Raw genomic sequence first — 20,625 nt, 5'->3', positions numbered from 1 at the left:
ATAAAATTGTATCAGTACTCTTGAAATCTTTTTTTTTTTTTTTTTTTTTTTTTTTAGTACTCTTGAAATCTTTTTTGTACCTTTCTCATTTTGTTCACTACTCTGTCTCCCAAGGTAAACATTATCCTAAAGGTGGGTGGTATATATCCTTCCCATCTAAGCTTTTAGATTTTTACTGAATATGTATAAATCCCTAAGTAATATAATGATTTAGTTTTGTGTTTAAAATTTTAATATGTAAGTGGTATTTATATATATCCACAATTAGTTTTTTCACTCCGTTACTTTTTTTAATCTAATGTTTTGATATGTATATATATATATATTTTTTTTTTAAGATTTTATTTATTTATTCATGAGAGGGAGAGAGAGGCAGAGACACAGGCAGAGGGAGAAGCAGGCTCCATGCAGGGAGCCTGATGTGGGACTCGATCCTGGGTCTCCAGGATCACACCCTGAGCCAAAGGCAGGCGCCAAACCGCTGAGCCACCCAGGGATCCCCGTTTTGATATGTATAGATATTTGTTCCTTTTTAAACTGTTATCTATATATAAAACATAATATGACTGGGTTACATTACATCTGTTTCTTTTTTAAAAATAAACATTTAAAAAATTTTTACAAGTACATATAGTACTTTAATAAACATTTACGTATGGACTCTTTGTGTACATAATATATACTTAGATTAGGAATTGCTGGATAGTAGGATATATACACCTCCAAAATAGTAGTGGCAGTTCTTACTTCCACTCACATCATGTGCTAGTTCTCTTTATTGAACATTTTTTTTTAAAGATTTTATTTATTCAGAGACACAGAGAGAGGCAGAGACACAGGCACAGAGAGAAGCAGGCTCCATGCAGGGTGCCTGATGTGGGACTTGATCCTGATCCCGGGAGTCCAGGATCACGCCCTGGGTTGAAGGGAGGGAGGCGCTCAACCGCTGAGCCACGCAGTCATCCCGAACATTTGTATTTTTTTCTTGCCTGCAGACTTTGGTAATTTATCTGCTCTTGGGTCAGCTAACTTTTTTTTTTTTTTTTTTAAGATTTTATTTATTTAAGAGAGAGAGGGAGAGACAGAGACACAGGCAGAGGGAGAAGCAGGCTCCGTGCAGGGAACCTGATGTGGGACTCGATCCCGGGACTCCAGTATTGCGCCCTGGGCCAAAGGCAGGCACCAAACCGCTGAGCCACCCAGGGATCCCTAAGGGTCAGCTAACTTTTATGGGCCTTAGTTTTCTCTGTAAATTATTGGTGATAAATTCATCAGTGGTTGACGAACTGCTACTGCACCCTTGTTTCATGGTGAAAGGTAAGAGAAGCAGATGACAATTGAACTATACTTGTTAGAGGGCCTGTTTGCGTTTCCTCACCGCCCACCATAACCCTGAAGAGTGCTTAGAATCTTAGAATCTCTAGAGCTCAGTGAAGTACAGTGTGACTAGACCAAGGAGGCTGTCCACAGTCTTTTTTAGGTCTAAAATAAATTATGAATGTTCTTAAAATGTGAAGTAAAAAATGCATTGCAGGGATGCCTGGGTGGCTCAGTGGTTGAAAGTCTGCTTCTCCCTCTGCCTGTGTCTCTGCCTCTCTCTCTGTGACTATCAGGAATAAATAAAATCTTAAAAATGTATTGCAGTATTTAGAATAAGCATAAATAAGATATTATTTTAGGCTTCTGTTTTTCCAAAACAAGAACATCATTTAAAAATTGTTTTTAGGGGGGTAGCCCCGGTGGCCTAGCGGTTTAGCACCACCTGCAGCCCAGGGCGTGATCCTGGAGACCCTGGATCGAGTCCCACATCGGGCTCTCTGCATGGTGTCTGCTTCTCCCTCTGCTTGTGTCTCCGCCTCTCTCTCTCTGTCTCTATGAATAAATAAATAAAATCCTTAAAAAAAAATTGTTTTTAGGGATGCCTGGATGGTTCTTCTGCCTTCAGCCCAGGGCGTGATCCTGGAGTCTCCGGATCGAGTCCTACATCAGGTTCCCTGCATGGAGCCTGCTTTTCTCTCTGCCTGTGTCTCTGCCTCTCTCTCTCTGTCTTTCATGAATAAATAAATAAAATCTTTAAAAAATAATAAAAATTATTTTTATTCTCTCCCTAGAAGAATCAAAAGAATCTGTTGCTGAAGAAGAAGAAGACAGTGATGATGATGTTGAACCTATTGCTGAATTTAGATTTGTGCCTAGTGATAAATCAGCATGTGAGTATTCTGTAGAATTGATTCTTTTCTCTTTATTACCAGGCATTCCAACCCCCATATACACACACACATTTACCTTTCCCCTCATTACCTCTGCTCTTGGTTTTTCTTCATTTTAATATCTGTCATATCATTGAGGACCAGATACCTATAAATATCAAAGATTGTGAATGTGGTAACAGTATAGGAGACGCCACATTATTTGGTGTGTTTTGTGAATGGAGAGATCTGGTTATTTTACTGACTTGATGCTGTTAACTTTGAATCTTACCAGATAGAGGGAAAGGAGTCATGGCAATTCCAAAGTGGAAGATGCCAGGATACCAGGAAAAGAGCCCTATCAACTGAAAGGGGCTTCACCTTGATGCCAGCAGTCTGACCAAGACTCTGACTCCTTTTCTCAGAAAATCCAGCCAGGCATGAAGAGATCTCAACATTATCTTAAAATGAACTCTTACTATTTTGTGACTTGTCTATTGCCATCAAGTACTTTTCAAGATCAGTTCTCCTTGGAATTTGGCAGGTTTTGTAAATAGTGACTCTGGTATATTTCTTGTCTACCCATTGGATTTATTTGCACTGTGATTATATTATTAAATTTTTACTCTATACTGACCAGAAAAGAATGTTTATTACAATTTAGTTTCCTTCTTCAGTGGAGGCAATGTTCACTGCAATGTGTGAATGCCAGGCTTTGCATCCTGATCCTGAGGATGAAGATTCAGATGATTACGATGGAGAAGAATATGATGTGGAAGCACATGGTTAGTGAAACAGATTTTTTTTTTAAATGTGTGTATGTTTAAGCATTTATTTGTACTAAGGGTATGGGATTATATAGTTCTTTATATCTCTGCATTAAATACCCATATAGTGTGGTTATTAATAAAATTGAATGGCACAATCCATGTTTAAGCCAAACTGGAAAAATGGATGGGCTTTCCAAGCTTTAGGGTAAAAAGTATGTATTATTGGAGGCAGAAAATGGATAGAGATAAATGGAAGGGAAAAAAAAAACAGTAGATGGGAAAATGGGTGGTTGGGAGTGTCTTTTAAGTTGATGCAGCTGCTCCCAGAGAACAAGCCGCCTCCCTCCACCACTTGAAACCTTTATCATCATTTATCATCCTTACCTAACATATTCCTTCAAACAACTCACTATCAAAGTCATTTTCTCCCCCCAGAACCATACTTCATTTATCTAAGATTATTTCTCTTTGCCTCCCCCAGACCAGAATACCATCACTAGCCTGGTAGAGTCTTGTAACTTGAGGTGCTACTGTTCTCTTTTCTTTTTCCCACTGCTCTCATGTCCACCAGTCTGCCTGTCCAAAGTTCTTTCCTCCATATGTACCTACTTCCTGGCCTGAGACAAACTCAGTTCTGGAATTATCATATATCTAAATACATTTTTATTGTCGCTGAGATTTTTGAATGATTCTTTTTAACCTTTTTTACATTTAACAGAATTTCTGAGTTTTTAAAAGGAGCATATATTTTAATTCAGAGAAAAGCATCAGTACAAATTAGTATCAAATCAATTTGCACTCACCTGTCAATTCCCACTTTGGGATAACATAAGACTTCCTGGGCTTAGGAACACCCTCTTTTCCTTCTAGTCCCCTGGACATTTGATTTTTTGAGAATTGCTATTTACTGGCTCATTATCTTTTGGAATCTCTTCTCATTCTAGAGGGTAGAGACATTTTCTTTGTATTTTTATTTTCAACAGATGACCTATGTATGTGTATTAAATGAATATTGAAAATATTTTCCTGGAAACCTTTTAAAACTGTACCTTATCTTCAATGAATACATTGTTAATTATCCATGTTTTTCTAATTGCTTTATAATAGCTTAAAAGCATTTTATTTGTTTAGAACAAGGGCAGGGGGACATCCCTACATTTTATACCTATGAAGAAGGATTATCCCATTTAACAGCAGAAGGCCAAGCCACCTTGGAGAGATTAGAAGGAATGCTTTCTCAGTCTGTGAGCAGCCAATATAACATGGCTGGAGTCCGGACAGAAGATTCAATCAGAGATTATGAAGGTGAGTATCCTTTCTTTCAATGTGAGCAAGTCAAATGTTTATTTGGTCAACAAAGGAAGTTATAGAGAGATCGGAATTCTCTTGGAAATTCTTAAGACAGAGAAGTCTCAGAATTAACTCTAACAGTATAGGAAGCAAATGTAGAAATACATAGAATGGGAATTTTCATGGAACTTTTTTTTTCTTTTCTATTTATTTTTCCTTTTTCCCCTCAACTACAAAAATAGTAAATGGGCACAGGCAGAGAAGAAATGAAAAATCAAGTGTAGTTATATTTGAAAGTCCACTATTAAGTTTTCTGTTACATATCCAGTAATATATTCCACATATGCTTATGTATGTATATGTGTGTGTGTGTACATATCAATTCTGCAATTCTTATTTTTATTTTTATTTTTTCAAAGATTTTATTTATTCATGAAAGACACAAAGAGTAGGCAGAGAGAAAAGTAGGCACTCTGCAGGGAGCCGGATGTGGGACTTGATCCCAGGACTCCGGGACCAGGCCTTGAGCCAAAGGCAGATGCTCAACCACTGAGCCACCCAAGCGTCCCTAACATTTTTATTTTGAAATGAATTCCTACATGATATATGCAAAACTGGAATAGTCAATTGATTAAAAGGACTAGGCAGCATTCAAGAAACTTGGGTTCTTGTTTTGTGGCAAACTTCTGGACCTTAAGCAAGTGGCTTTCAAATTCACTTCAGTTGTCTCTACTTTATAGGCTTCTTATTTCCCCTGTTAGACTGGTTGGCTTTTCTGAGTATCCTGTTTCAACCAGAATGTTCAAGTACTCTTTTTGACTCAGCCTTTACTTTGTATTCCTTGCTCCAGTGCAATGCCGGGTCCCATGGATTTTTCGTGTAAATGACTTTCACATTTCCTTGCTATTATTACTGCTCTCATTCAGTCATAGGCTCTTGTCTTCTCACACTAGATTTATAATAGTAATTTTTTGCTTCAGTCATTCCTGCCTCCAACTTATTGTGCCATTTGAATCTTCTGAGAATACTCTGGTCACCCATATAGGGATGTCCCCCTCAGTGATTGCCCGATACTCACCATATAAGGTTCTAATTCTTTTTTTTTTTTTTTTTTTTTTTTTTTTTTTTTTTTTTTTTATTTATGATAGTCACAGAGAGAGAGAGAGAGGCAGAGACACAGGCGGAGGGAGAAGCAGGCTCCATGCACCGGGAGCCTGATGTGGGATTCGATCCCGGGTCTCCAGGATCGCGCCCTGGGCCAAAGGCAGGCGCCAAACCGCTGCGCCACCCAGGGATCCCTAAGGTTCTAATTCTGAAGAAACAACCTTGCCTTTGCCCCAGATATCTTCAGTCTTGTTCCTACTTATTTTCAATAGAACACTCAGCTACTGCTCTTATGTGCCAGACCTGATTTAAGCACATTACACATGTGTACTCACTTAATCCTTCCAAGAACACTCTGTGGTAAATGTTGTTATGATCCCTATTTTACAGATGAAGAAACTGAAGCACAGAAAGATCCTATAACTTGCATAAGGTCAAATAGCTAATAAGTGGTAAGAGGATTAAGATTAAATGAGCTAATATGCAAAAAACAATACATCAGGGGAACCCCGGGTGGCTCAGTGGTTTAGTGCTGCCTTCAGCCCAGGGTGTGATCCTGGAGTCTCAGGAGCGAGTCCCACGTCGGGCTCCCTGCATGGAGCCTGCTTCTCCCTCTGCCTCTACCTCTCTGTGTGTGTGTGTGTGTGTGTGTCTCATGAATAAATAAATAAAATCTTTAAAAATTAAAAAGAAAAAAACAATACATCAGGCCTTATTATAAGCACTTCTTGCGCCTTACATGTATTTAATATATACTAGTGTTTTATGTTGCTCTAGAGTCTTACCACTTCTAATTTTTGGAGATGTAGAATGTTGTGTTTTGGGGGTTTCGTTTTTTTGTTTTAAGATTTTATCTATTTATATGAGAGAGAGCACAAGCAAAGGGAACAGAAGGGGAGAGGGGGAAGCAGGCTCTCCACTAAGCATGGAGCCTGATGTAGGGCTCAATCCCAGGACCCTGGGATCATGACCTGAGCTGAAGCCAAATGCTTAATCAACTGAGCCACCCAGGCAACCTGAGATGCAGAATGTTCTCAAAGAGGGTTACCATAGGTTTTCTTTTTTTTTAATTAAAGATTTAATTTATTTGAAAGAGAGCATGCAAGCAGGGAATGGTTCAGAAGGGGAGGAGAGAATCCCAAACACACACTGCAGAGTGTGGAGTCCAACATGGGGCTTGATCTCAGGACACTGAGATCATGACCTGAGCCAAAATCAAAAGTTGGATGCTTAACCACTAAGTCACCAGGCACCCCTAGTTCTTCTTTTATTGGGCATTGTAAGTTTCTGTCATAATGCTGTGATCTGTTTCTTCATGCATACAGCATGTTGACCTGGGAACCCTGAAGTGCTGGGATACTTTAATTTGGAAAAGTTTAGGCTTTGGGTCACATTGTTATTCCTTGTGTATCCTCTCCATTTTAAGTCCTGGTTGGTGAGCTTCTAATGTAAAGTGAAATAGCTCAGATGATTTCTAGCGTTCTACCAAACTCTTAGGTGAAAGAATTCAAGATGTTACCTTCTTTTTATTACAGTGATTAACAAGAAGGTGTCCTTGGACGTTGAAAAGCCTTTTCTTTCTACACTGAAGGTTTTTTTTTTAATTGTAAAATTTCTTATTTAATGCTTTATAGCAAATGATTTTAAGATCACAAATACTTTTTGCTAAATGAAATTTGGACTTTTATTCCTATGCCTTATTAGCATTCAAAGAGTTATCTGGGATCCCTGGGTGGCGCAGTGGTTTAGCGCCTGCCTTTGGCCCAGGGCGTGATCCTGGAGACCCGGGATCGAATCCCACGTCGGGCTCCCGGTGCATGGAGCCTGCTTCTCCATCTGCCTGTGTCTCTGCCTCTCTCTCTCTCTATCATAAATTTAAAAAAAAAATAAAAAATAAAAAAAAACAAAGAGTTATCTATATGTGAAACTTTTTTAGCCTATACCACCTTCTAAAGTCCTGAGTACCCATGCCACTTTTTTTTGCCATTTACTTATTTTGTTTGACCTGTGCATTTCTTTTTTTAAATTTGATTTATTTTTAAGATTTTTTTAAATAAAGATTATATATTTAAGGTATGGTATGCCAGATGATGTTTTCATATACATAGGGAAATATTTACTACAGCCAAGCTAATTAACATACCTATCTCCTCACATAGTTAATGCTCTTTTTATGGTGAGAACACCTATGATCTGCTGTCTTGGTAAATTTCAGTCTTTTTTGCAGTTTATACATACCCTCTCACAGTTCTTTCTGCCCACGAATCCTGCTCCCCATGCTTTAATGAAACCATCTTTTTTGCACTGAAAAATAAAACATCCTATCTCCTTGTGGTATTCATTGCCTCGTGTACTTATTTATGTAAGAAGTGCCTATTGAACTACTCTGGCAGGTATAGAAAATACATCAGTGCCCAAGAGAGATGAGATTACTCTCTTCTTATCAATAGCATTCTTGTGTAGAGAAAAATAAATTAACTAATTAGGCAGTTACAGTACATTGTGATACAGCATAAAGTTATAGGGGAAGCTTGAGAAGCTAGGGAATGAGAGGCTGGACTCTTCACCCAACCTGGATAGTTAGATTCAAGCTTCATGGAGTGACATCTGAGCCAAGATCTGAAAGAGGAGTAAAAGTGACCCGGGTGAGGGGGTATTGCATACAGGTTGGAGAGAGAGGCAGGTAATGGGATCAACTATGTGCAGGAGTTCAAAAGACCATTCAACTTCAGGGACTGAAAGTAGTTCGTTATGTCTGGAATTCTGAGTGTTGAAGAGTAAGTTATTATAGCAGCAGATAAAAGTGGGGGAGTGAACTGGGTTATATCTTAAAGGAACTTAAAAGCTTTGTTAAAGAACTTCAATGTTAGTGCATAGGCCAATGAGAATGTGAAGTGAAGAATTTTTAGTTTGATTAGTATTGCAGAAGATGACCCTGGCTATGATGTGGAAAAATGATTGCATAGGGAAATACTGGAGGAAAGAAGAAAAACGCTGTTAAGTAACTTTATTTAAATTAAATGAGAGAGATCGTGGCCTACATTTGGTAGTGGCAGTGAATGTCAAAACACTTAACAGATTTGAGAGATGTTTAAGAGAGAAAAGCAACAAAGTTAATGTGGTAGGGATTTCTGGATTGCACAGGTAAGAGGTATCCTTCAGTAAGACTGTTTGGAAAGAGACTTTTTTTAAAGTAGGCTCTGCACCTAATGTGGGACTTGAACTCACAACCCTGAGATTAAGAGTCGCATGCTCTACCAACTGAACCAGTCAGGTGCCCCAAGAGAATAATTTCTATGTGGAAAGATGAGTTAACTTTAGAAATGTGTTACATGTGCATGCCCTGCTGCATGTGGAGGTGGTAGAGTGCTAGGGGGCTCAGGCAGAGGCCTGTTGTTGGGCTAAAGAGTTGAGGGGTGAGTGAGAGGTGTGGATATGGAGAAAGCAGCTGTAAACAACTCTTTTCAGAGGGCTTTTTCTTCCTTGTCTTTCCCTACACACACTTTTTTTCCCCTCTATGAAATGAGGAAAATAGATAAGCAAGAACCTCACTCTACTTACTTTGTCTTTTCTCCAAATTATGTTGTCAGCTTTGTGAGGTTAGGACTTTCATAACTTTAAAAATAAAAATAATGGGGTGCCTGGGTGGCTCAGTCAGTTAAGCATCTGCCTTCAGCTGATCTCGGTGTCCTGGGGTGGAGCCTTGCATCAGGCTCCCAACTCAACAGGGAGTCTGCTTCTCCCTCTCCCCTTGTCCCCCCCCTTTCGCTCATGCCCTCTTTCTCTCAAATAAATAAAATCTTAAAATAGTAATAATGTCACACAGTAAATACCCAGCACAGTTCTGTGAAGAGGGAATAGTTGATGCCCACTACATTTAAAACTTATCTAATGTTCTTTTAGTTTTGAGGTTAAGAATTTATAAAGTAAATGTACAGGTGGCATTTTTTTTCTTGGTTTATTCCTCTTTCATAAGAGAAAGAAATAGCTGTTACCAACAGAGGGCACTAGCTTCTTTCTGGTTGATGTATAGGTTGAACCCCTACATATCTGAAGAGCTCAGTAGACTGTTGCTCAGCAGTTGATTTTTTTTTTTCTTCAGATGGGATGGAGGTAGACACTACACCAACAGTTGCTGGGCAGTTTGAGGATGCAGATGTTGATCACTGAAGATGATTTATGCTGCTGTGGGGTGAGTATTTTCTCCCTTGTCACTGAACTTGAAAATCACGTGAAATAATTAATTTTTATTTTTCTAATTCAGGAGAACTTTGTACAATTTGCAGTTTGGAAAAATGTTAGTTCTCCATTTCTGAAATTATTGAGACTTATATTTTATTTTTCCTCTAAGGAATCAAGGTCTGCAAACAGTGATATTCAGGTTAACATTTACTGAGCACTTAACCACATGTTAAGCACTGTGCTGGACATTGGGTAATGCCAGGCATTGAGGCATGAAAGAATAAGACTCATCTTTGGTGAGCTCAGAAGAAGGACATTCACTCATTCAGAAATGGAGAGCTTCCCCGATTGGCTAGTAGGGAGCAGCAGAGACTGAGATCATGTCCTGCTCTGCTCAAGTCACCTTTTCCCACTTGTGGTGTTTGAAACCTTAACATGTTCAGAAAACACAAAAGCGGAGATTTGCTGCAGCTCGTTGCTATTCAATTTAGGGAGGAAGTAGAAGTAATTCTAGATTATATCTAAGCCTTTAATTTAATCATAATCTTTTATCAACTTCCCTCCTTTTGAAAATAATGGACGACCAAGGTCCTGGGCACTTTACTGTTCAAGACCAGTTTGCCAAACTGTAAGTCCATGCACACTTGTCCAAAAGCTATCATTTCCTAAGTTGCTTCATAACTGCGTTCTTGACTGACATAAGAGTTGGTAGCCAGTTTTCTCTGACACATTCTCTTTGCTTAAAGTTTGTCCCTGACTTTGCTGCATGTTACTCTGAGAATAAATTGTCCTTTGCCAGCTTGAGTATCTCAGCTGTATGTTTGATAATAACTGAAGGTTGTATGGTTAGTTCATACCATCTAGAGCTCTAGGACTAGTTGGCCTTCCATTATGAGCTATAAGATTTTTACTTTGTTAAAATTATTGTCCCTCTTTCCCCGCTCCAGTGCCCTCCTACTTCTGACCTGGTAGCATTTTCTTGAATACTGGCTGTCTTCTAGTCTTTGAGATGTTACTTATGCCCATGTCCTCTATTTGAAAGCATATGGTAATAGTGCGGCAAGATTTATAGATTTTGGCTTGACTCTTGGTTAACTCTTGTAAGTTATCCAGTTAGGTTGTCAGATCCCTCTTTTTATTTCCACAGCATTTATTTCTGTCTTTGGTAGCCATGTAGTTTAAAACCATCATTGTCTCTTTTGCATTTAGCCAAAATTATGTGTTCATATTGCTACAACTGTGTTAGCTTTAATTTTCAGATCTCATTGTTCCAGGTATCAGTACTTCAGTATTAATACTGTATGGGAAACCTTTTAGTGGCATTGGTCGTCTTCTCTTCTCACTTTCCTACTTATCATATTCTTCATAGCACGTTGATTTTTTTCATTTCAGTAACACTTAGTAACTTTTATTGAAACTGAAAATATTTTTTGGATCTTCTGGCTTTCATATATTTCTTCTTGAGAAATAAGACTATTCAGAGAATACCCACCACTGTATTAATAAGAAGTATGAGAAACTCATTTGTTATGTCACTAATGGTTACATAAATGAGATGTTTCTGCAATTCACTGATGAGAATTCTTAGGATTCTTTATAATGTAATTTTATGGGGAAATAATCATAAAATAGCCACAGACTTTCTAATGAGCTGATGATTTTTCTATTCATTTTATTTTATTTTATTAAATATTTTATTTATTTATTCATGAGAGACGCAGAGACACAGGCAGAGGGAGAAGCAGGCTTCATGCAGGGAGCCCGATGTGGGATTCAATCCTTGGTCTCTAGGATCACACCCTGGACTGAAGGCGGCACTAAACCGCTGAGCTACCGGAGCTGCCCTGTTTTCTATTCATTTTATGCTACAGCTGGAATAGACAGATATTTTATTCATAAAGTTTATACAAATCATTTAAAATTGTTTTTGCCTTTATGGAATGAACAAGGAATAATTAGAGTGTTTATGCAACCATTAATAATTTCAAGATAATGGAACTAGGACCTCTTAGTGCATGAGATGGGGTGAAGTCAAGGCACAGGAGTGGTGGAATCACAGCTCTACCAAATACCGGCTTCTGTGCCTTTGATAAGGCACATAACTTCTTTAATCTTCTGTTTTCTCACCTGAAGATGGGGTTGATAAACTACCTGCCAGGATTGTTCCAAAGACTAAGATATATCGAAGTTCTCTGGCACTCTTGACTAGGCATTCAATAAATAATAGCTATTATTATAAACACTGTAAATCTTTTGTTTTTCAGATTCTGCTCATAACTAGGAAAGGACTAAAGAACTTGGTGCCTCTTCTACTGTGGAGTGGGTGTTGATGAAAGTCTTTTTCCTTCTCCAAAATTTACCTGAACCAGTTCTTTTTTTGAGACAGACTATATACTGAGACAAAAAGTTGTCACCAGCAGAAGAAACTATGACCTTTATTAACAAAGGTGAATTAACTTACCCAAGAGGGTATTTGTAGTTTATCATCTACCCAAAACTTTTGTGTATAGGTATCCTCTGAGTAGGCCTATAGATCCTGCTTTCACTATATGCATCTTCTGTAACCTGGCAGGCCTATGTGGTGAGAATGCGCAGGTGCTTGAAGACATAGGTAGACTGGATGGGAAGGAAGGAGGCTGAATCTAAGATATATCCTTTAGAGCCTAAGGATTCCCTTACCCCTTAAAAAGAAAGACAAAGAGATCTCAGAGAAATCCTGGCCACTGCTTGTTCTTCACAGGGATTAGGGTCTTTTTACTAATTTGGGATCCAGGTTAATTCATTTAGGCATCTTTAGAGAGCCTCTTGGGAAATATCCTAGCCACATGAAATACCACTAATATGGATGCTTCTGATTAGTTTTTACTTCTTTCACCATGTTTCACCAGTCTGTTTTGTTATAACCTCTTAGGTTATAGCCTTTAATTTCTAACCTCTTAGGTCAGTTTCCATAACAAATGAAATTGGGATGAAGTCCTCACAGTACTTCAATGATAATTGTTTTGTCTTTGTAATAGTTTAACAAATAAATCTAGGTTTTCTATATTATTGTGCTCTCATTCTTGACTAAAACCATTAATGAAGAAAAAAGTTTTCTTTTAATTAAGGCTGTCAAAAAACAAGAGTCTTGTTGGTTTTTGTGTGACTTTTGTTGAGAATATGAACATGAAATGATTAAAAATACAGTTAGAGTTTCTGGCAGTTTTTTATAGGGCAAAGATTTAATGCATTCCAAGGGATTTCTGTTTCTTCCACTTGGATCAGGAGTAATTTCTTATCAACTCTCAATTTTTAGTTTTCACAAACATCAGGGTATTTGTAAGGCTGATTTATAATTACAGATTTATACTTGGACTTTCTATACCATAGGACTTTAAAAATATATTTAGAAAAGCTATTCAGAATCACTTGGCTAATTAGTGGCTAAACTTTAGTTTGTGACCACTAAGGCCAGTGTTCTTTTCAGCAGTTTCACTTGGTTTCTGTCCTCCTGCTTGGTAGACTGAAAAAATCTGATTTTCCTTTTTCTGATCAGACTCTCAGAAATACTGATTTGTTTCTATAGGCAAGTAAAAAGGCCATTTGGAAATGGATGAAGTTGACTGAGGTCTTCTCTGTATCACCCATTGTCTTAGGTTCCTTTTTTTTTTTTTAATATTTATTTATTCATGAGAGACAGAGGCAGATAACTTCTTTAATCTCCCCTGCAAGGAGTTTGATGTAGGACTCAATCCCAGGACCCTGGGATTACGACCTGAGCCACCCAGGTGCCTCTGACTTGGGTTCTTTATATACATTACACATATAATATTCTTAATTGCCTTATGAGGTTAGAGGTGCTTTTATTCCGTTTTAGAAATGAGGAAACTACAGATAGAGGTAAAATAACACATAAGGTCATATAGATAGTGAGCTATGATTTTTAAGCCTGTGCTCCGAAACACCATACACCTTTACCGTTAATTAGCAGTTGAAAGGAAGCAAATTCTCTCTTAACTGCAGGATTTTCAATGTTACAATTTCAGTGGACAATACAGGAAGTTCCCAAATGTATCTGCTGTCGATCTCAGCAGCACTTATTCTATCCTAGACATTTTACCTCTTCTTCAGTAACCAGTCAGGGTATTCTCATAGGCCAATCTTAGAAATTCTATTTGGGGCCTTTTTTGAAGTCATACAAACTTGTCATCATGACTTTTTGGTGAAGCAATAAAGTGCTCTGGCAATATTGAAAAAATATTGAGATTCTGTGACTGTTTCTGTAGGCACTGTTGTGGTCAGCTCATATTATGGGTAATGCAGTCATCTAAGATGCATGAGACCAGGCATCTAGTTCTGGCTTGGCAGACAAGGTATTCAAACCTCTCTGGGCCTGTTTCCTCACCTCAAAATTAGGTGACTAGACTAAATGACTTTCAAAGATCCAGCTGTAACATTCTGTAATATTAGTCAGTTGCACCCATTACTTTAAGAAAATAGAAGGTGGAAAAAAAAAAAAAATAGAAGGTGAAAAGCAATCTCCGGTCAGATGTCTTAAAAATGAAATTCATAATGCTCAGCCAAGCCAACATTTCTTGATTCTATTTGAGCTTAATTTAAGTGTTAACTGTAATTGTTTTGCTTCCTATTTCTTGATATAGAGGAAATTTAAAGAAAAGCCATGGACGTTTTCCCCCATTATGTGAGCCATCTAAAATATCCATAAAAGCTAGTGTAGTCATCTGTTCTAAATTCTATCGTTTAAAAAATGGATTTGTAGGGGTGCCTGGCTGGCTCAGTTGGTAGAGCATAGGACTCTTCATCTTGGGGTGGTAAGTTCAAGCCCCACATTGGTGTAGAGTTTACTGAAAATCTTTTAAAAAATAAGAAAATGTATTCATTAAAATGATCCTGGTCAATTTTCTCCTCTCTCAGATCAGTTAGATATTAATACTTTTCAAATAAGCTTATTTAAACCTTTGTACATTATGAACTTTGAGATCTTGTTAGGATCTTTGTCAGTACTGGTAAAGATGAGAGATGATGCATAGATGGTCATGGTTTATAGCTCTTTACTTTTAGAAGAAGATAAGTGTGATTACTCATTGTTCAGAGAGATACTAGATTTTTAAGAAAGATTTTATTTATTTCCACAGAGGGAGACTGAGGATAAGTGGAGGGAGAAACAGAGGGAGAGAGAATCCCAGAGACTCAGCTGAGCATGGAGCCAGTTGCTATGCTCAATTCCATTATCCTGAGATCACTACCTGAGCCGAAACCAAGAGTTGGACCCTCAACCGACTGAGCCACCCAGGCACCCTTAGATTTTTTTTTTTTTTTTTTAAGATTTATTTATTTATTTGAGAGAAGGAGTGCAAGAGCATGAGCAAGGGTAGGGACAGAGGACGAGAGAATCTCAAGCCGACTCCCCGCTGAGCATGGAGCTTGACAGGGGGTTTTGATCTCAAGACCCATGAGATCATGTCCTGAGCTGAAATCACGAGTTGGACTCTCAAACAACTGAGTTGCCCAAGCACACTGACACTGGATTTTTTAGATAGAATTTTATTTTTCTGCAGGATTTCAGATAACATCCTACTATATAGCCCATTCTTGTGCAAATCCTGTTTGAAAAGTATTTCTAGAATGGATGAATCTATATCAGATACTCATCCTCAGTGGCTAATATGAAATAATTCTAAGCAAATTCCTTATGAGGATTATAATACAATTATTGCCATTCCTTGACAAAGGAGCTAAAACAAACATTTTTACTAGCATCTCACTTTGCTTATATATGCATAAGTAAAACCAGTATGTAATATGGAGGACTTCATAATTTCAGATGAGAAGTCAGAAAAACTTTTGGGAGAGCAGTAAACCTAGTCAAAATTTTTCTTACTAACCATAATTTTAAGACAATAAGGGCACCTGTTTGGCTCAGTAATGGAGTAACTCTTTTTTTTTTTTTTTAGTTTTTTTTTTTTTTTTTTTTTTTTTTAATTTATGATAGTCATACAGAGAGAAAGAGAGAGAGGCAGAGACACAGGCAGAGGGAGAAGCAGGCTCCATGCATCGGGAGCCTGATGTGGGATTCGATCCCAGGTCTCCAGGATCGCACCCTGGGCCAAAGGCAGGCGCCAAACCGCTGCGCCACCCAGGGATCCCTTTTTTTTTTTTTTTTTTTTTTTTTAAGATTTTATTTATTCCTGAGAGACACAGGCAGAGGGAGAAGCAGGCTCCATGCAGGGAGCCCGATGTGGGACCCAATCCCGGGACTCCAGGATCACACCCTGGGCCAAAGGCAGGGTCTAAACCACTGAGCTACCCAAAGATCCCCAGAGTGTGTAACTCTTGATCTTAGGGTTGTGAGTTTGGGCCCCATGTTGGGTGTAGACTACTTAAAAATAAAATATTTTTAAAAAAGAAAATAAAATAGAGATGTATAACCCAGGGGTATGGAGGCTAATTCTTAGGACTTTTTAAATTATTACTTTGAAAATTATATGAATCACTAATCTACTTGGAACCACAGTGCCTAGAAAATGGCTCAAAAATATTATTACACAACAGTAGTAATTCTTTTCATAACAGAAAAGCTGCAGATAGTGTTAACTCACACTTAGAATATATCTGAGAAATCTGAAATTTAAAAATCTGAGCAATCAAAATAGATGTGAATAAATTTGTGCATTTTCCTTATAGGACCTTTTGGCCTTTACTGCAAGTTTCTATTCCTACTCTACAGACAGGTCCAGTATACTTGAATAGCTAGTTCCTAGGCATGCAACAGGTTAGAAAAGGAGAAAGGGGTGGTTGTATCAGGCATATCAATAGCAGCAGTAAATAGTTGATAGGATTATGAAGAAAAGCAAATAAAGGTTACCCAAAAATATAGCAGTCTGAGCCTTTATAATGTAATGCAAATATGAGGATAATTCAGCAATTTATATTCGTAAAAGTATGACTAAAATTATCTGCCCAAACTCTGGTCATAAGTAAATCTAAATCTGGCTAATTTAAGCAGAAAAAAAATTGTTAAAACACTATCTGATAGCTCACAAAATGGGTAGGAAAGCAGAATTAACCAGGCTCATAAAAAAGTTCAGGGTGATCTACATAAAATGCTATGATTCTTCTGTTGCTTTTAGATTGATTTCTTAATTGACCCCATGTCTTTGAGTCACCATTATGGTTGGCACTCTTTGTGTTGCTAGGGACAAAAAAACAAGAGTTTCTATCCCTTTCAGCTTCTGTAGTGGGAGGGCACTTCCTTTACCCAGATTTTCACAGCAGATTACCCCAAATAGAAAGGATGCTTGGCTGTTGGCTTGCAAAAAACATAGCTGTCTGCTGCAACCCCAAATCTTAAAAGAATAAAATAAATCAAGATTATATATCATAAAAGTTAAGATTTTTTATAAAAACTGAAGGGCACAGTATTTGTCAAATTAAAATGCAAATATTGTGTGGCCCAGAAACTCCACTTAATGGAATTTATTCTTTTTTTTTTTGGAATTTATAAATAAATTTCCACATTAGGGAAAGCCATCTATGTAAGGAAATTAATTGGAACTTTATTTGTAAAAGCAAATGGCTTGAGAACAAGCTCAATGTTTATAGTTAGGCCTGGGTCAATTGTTTACAGTGTATCTGTATAATAGAGAACTGTTCCTCAAAAAGAATTAGGTAGATCCTTATGTATCCAAGATATGTTAAAAATATTAGGATATTTATATAGAAGAAAAAGGGCTGGAGATTACAGTGGGGATGATGTGTATCATGTGCTTATGTATATATAAAATATCCTTGGAATATCATTGGAAAGTAGTGATAGCTGTTTCTGGGAGAAGTGGGGGACTGAGATAGGAGGGAGACTGAGGTTTTCGCCCATTTCCTGTTTGTATTTTGCTCCACATGTATTATCTAAATACTCTGTGGTATTGAGTTTTATGTTTGGGGTTTTTCTTACTTTTTTTTTTTCTTTTTAAATGTAAGCTCTACACCCAGTGCGGACTTTGAGCTCCTGACTCATGAGATCAAGTGTCCCATGGTCTACTGACTGAGCCAGTCAGGTGCCCCAGCGTTGCATGTTTTTAAACTAATTCATTATTTCAAAACAAAACAAAACACGCTCATTATCTGAATCCTTCAGCTGCTTTTCCTACTTAGCATCCTAAAAGTTTAGCCAAGTTGATACAGGCAGCTCTGTAGCACAGTTCATCCATTCTCTTGATGGGTGTTTAAGATTCCAGTTATTCCTTATTAAAGCATGCTGCAGCACATATTCTTGTGTATCTTTAATGCATGTGTGTGCATTTCTCTATGGCAATACTTTATGCCTACAATAATACATTCTAGCTCTAGCTTTCTAGTACAGTTTTGCTACAATGCATTTTTAAATAACATGTTAACCAGTTCACAGATAGTTGCTAAATAGGGCACTGATGTCAGTATAGCTCAGAAGTCACATTGGTTCATATGTATTTTTTCCTAAAATACTAATATTTTGCACACTCAGTTATCTATAATTTTGTAATAATTAGAGGATGAGATGCCGTTAGGTCTAAACTAGAAAGCTGTGGCATGAATTTGATTGTTTTAATAGGATCACTCAAACAATAGAAACAAATTACTGCAGTAATGTGGGCAAAAGTAAGTAAATGGAGGCTTGGACTAAACTGTGCTAGTAGGCCATAATGCAAAGTATGAAGGCCTACTTACGCTAGAGAAACACATGTTCACAAGCAGCGTTGCTTTAATAGTGAATAACTAGAAATACCCATCAATAGACTGGATAAACTATGCAGTTTGAATTAACTAAAGCTGCATGTATCTAGTTGAGTTATCAGACAACCAGGTAGATATGTCAACTATTAAAGATGGATACGAGTCTGCAATTCAGGACAGTTGTACAACCTGAAATAAATTTGGCGGTCATTAGGATATAGTTGCTCCAAAGCTACAGTACTGGATAAAATTACCAAGAGTGTGACTATAAGTAGAAAAGAACTCAGAGGACTAAGACCTGGGAAACTATCATTTCATTTGAGGAAAAGAGGAAGAACTAGCAAAAGAAACTGAGAAGCCGGGGATTTTGTGGACGTGAAGTATTTTCAGGAGGAGAATACAGTCAGTTGTATCAAATGCTGCTGATAGATAATAAGGATGAGAACTTGCTTTAACAATGTGAAAGTAATTGATGGCCTTGGCAAGAATTTGAGTGGAATGGTGGAGCTGAAGCCCTGATAAGAATGCATCAAGAAGAAACAGGAAGTGGCGCCTTGGTGGCTCAGTTGGTTAAGGGTCAAACTCTTGATTTCGCTCAGGTCATGATCTCAGACTTGTGAGATGGAGCCCCATGTTGGGCTCCACATTGTGTGTGAATCTGCTTAATTAAGATTCTCTTTCTCCTCCTGTACCTCTCCTCTAAAAAAATAAAGAAACAGGAAAAGGCAAATAGAACTTAAGACTCCCAGCACATCTGCTTAACTTGTATGCATATATTCTCACCTTTTCTCCTGCTGCTATGAACGATCTAGCTTTGCCTCTAGCTGAAACCAACCCCTGTGCACTTGATTCTGTCTTCACTAACCTATTATGAAATACAGACCTGGGAAATCTCCCCTCCCTCTCCTACATCATCAGTTTCCTCTCTGCTGAATCATTCCCCCCAGCATATAAACATGCCAAGATCTTTCCCATCTTAAAAAAAGATTCTTTCTTGACCTAATTTCCACCTTCAGTGGCTGCCCACATTTTCTTCCCTTTACGGCCAACCTCTGAAAGAACTGTCCTGCTATATATCTCACTGTTTTTCTATTTCAGTTTCAGGTGCAGACAAGGAATAAGCAACTGGGTTTAATCTAGACGTGGTTAAGCCATGTGACTATGATGAGATAAAAGAACAAGGGAGTTAAGATTCTCTGCAAGTGTGTAATTTAAGCTGCTTGGAGAGAAGTACTTAAGAGTGAGAGATGTGAAAATGCAGTGGTATCGGTGGACAGAAGTTCTCTATGGAGGCTGAAGGATTATTGGAGATGAGTGACTAGAATGAGTGAGCCAGGAGAGGGTAGTGGTTAGGGTTTGGGTTACTGGTAATGACAAGCTTAAGGTTATGACCAAAGTTGTAGCTGAGGCACAATAGAAGAAAAATAAATGAAAAACCTTTCAAGTTCAGCCAGTGAATTGAGAGGCCAAGAAACTGGAAGGATCATCTTCATGGATATTGAAGTCTTCAAGAACTATAACTGGAATGGTATTACAGAGGCTGAGACAGGAACTAAGTTCTTAAAGGACCCGGGGGAATTGAGGGTACTAATAGGGTAGGTGCTACAGTTAGAAGTACCCAGGTAGCAGATGGCGTGGTGTGCTGACAGGTTTTTAACAGCGGGAGCAAAGGGAAGCAGCCACGAGGAGAGTGAAACCTGTTCCACTTGCAGGTATCAGAGGTGGCATGGAGAAAACAGCTACCATCTCAGAGACCTGTAGGGGAAGCAGTGTCATCTATAGTCTCAAATTCTGACAAGTTTAGAGAGCCGGGTATTTTCATGAATTAATACTTATTTTTCTTAAATACAGAGTCTCATGAAACAGTAATTGAAACACAGTTTCATGGTTGGAAGACCTAGGGAGTGGTAGAGGTATTTTAAAGTTAACAGCCTTTATTTTGTGTTGCCATGACAGGATTCAGGCCTAGCATTGCCAGATCTTTTGGGTTTTTTCGAGAATCCAGAACTGGATTTTTGTGTGAAAAAGACTACAACACTAGCTTTTTTTATTTACTTATTTTAAAATATTGTGCAGGCCAAATAAACTGTATTTAGCCACTGTCACAATTTTATGAACTGAGGTTTTTAAAATAGAAACTAGTATTTCTAAGTTCATGAGTCAAAGTCCATGATCCTCAAACTGGCTGGCTTGTTGGATAGCCTGCCTCCACTCAGCTGGTGTAATGGGAGTGACTATCACAAGCTCATCACCAAGCAGCACTTAAATTACCTGACAGTTTATCAATTGTTTATTACATAGATCTGATCTCACCCCATATTTTCTTTTTTTTTTTTTTTAAAGGTTTTATTTATTTATTCATGAGAGACAGAGAGGCGGGG

At 38.0% G+C, this 20,625-nt stretch overlaps 1 protein-coding gene across 3 annotated transcripts in view; it reads left to right on the top strand.

Moving 5' to 3' along the window:
- The window catches only part of CLNS1A (chloride nucleotide-sensitive channel 1A), a 40,305-nt gene that overhangs the window by 11,241 nt on the left and 8,439 nt on the right, over positions 1-20,625 (top strand). Inside the window, exons 3-7 of one of the 3 annotated variants that reach the window (XM_041729936.1) lie at positions 2,112-2,210; positions 2,867-2,974; positions 4,091-4,264; positions 9,456-9,545; positions 11,800-12,580. In XM_041729936.1, coding sequence (XP_041585870.1) covers positions 2,112-2,210; positions 2,867-2,974; positions 4,091-4,264; positions 9,456-9,523 — 449 coding nt within the window. In that variant the 3' untranslated portion in view covers positions 9,524-9,545; positions 11,800-12,580. Of the gene's footprint in view, positions 1-2,111; positions 2,211-2,866; positions 2,975-4,090; positions 4,265-9,455; positions 9,546-11,799; positions 12,581-20,625 lie in introns of those variants that run through there. The other 2 variants (XM_041729935.1, XM_041729934.1) reach the window with 2 other exon arrangements.

Source organism: Vulpes lagopus, chromosome 15 (genome assembly GCF_018345385.1).
Source record: "Vulpes lagopus strain Blue_001 chromosome 15, ASM1834538v1, whole genome shotgun sequence".
Lineage (NCBI taxonomy): Eukaryota > Metazoa > Chordata > Mammalia > Carnivora > Canidae > Vulpes > Vulpes lagopus.
The sequence above is the reverse complement of the archived record's forward strand: the minus strand, read 5'-3'. Positions and strand labels throughout refer to the sequence as shown.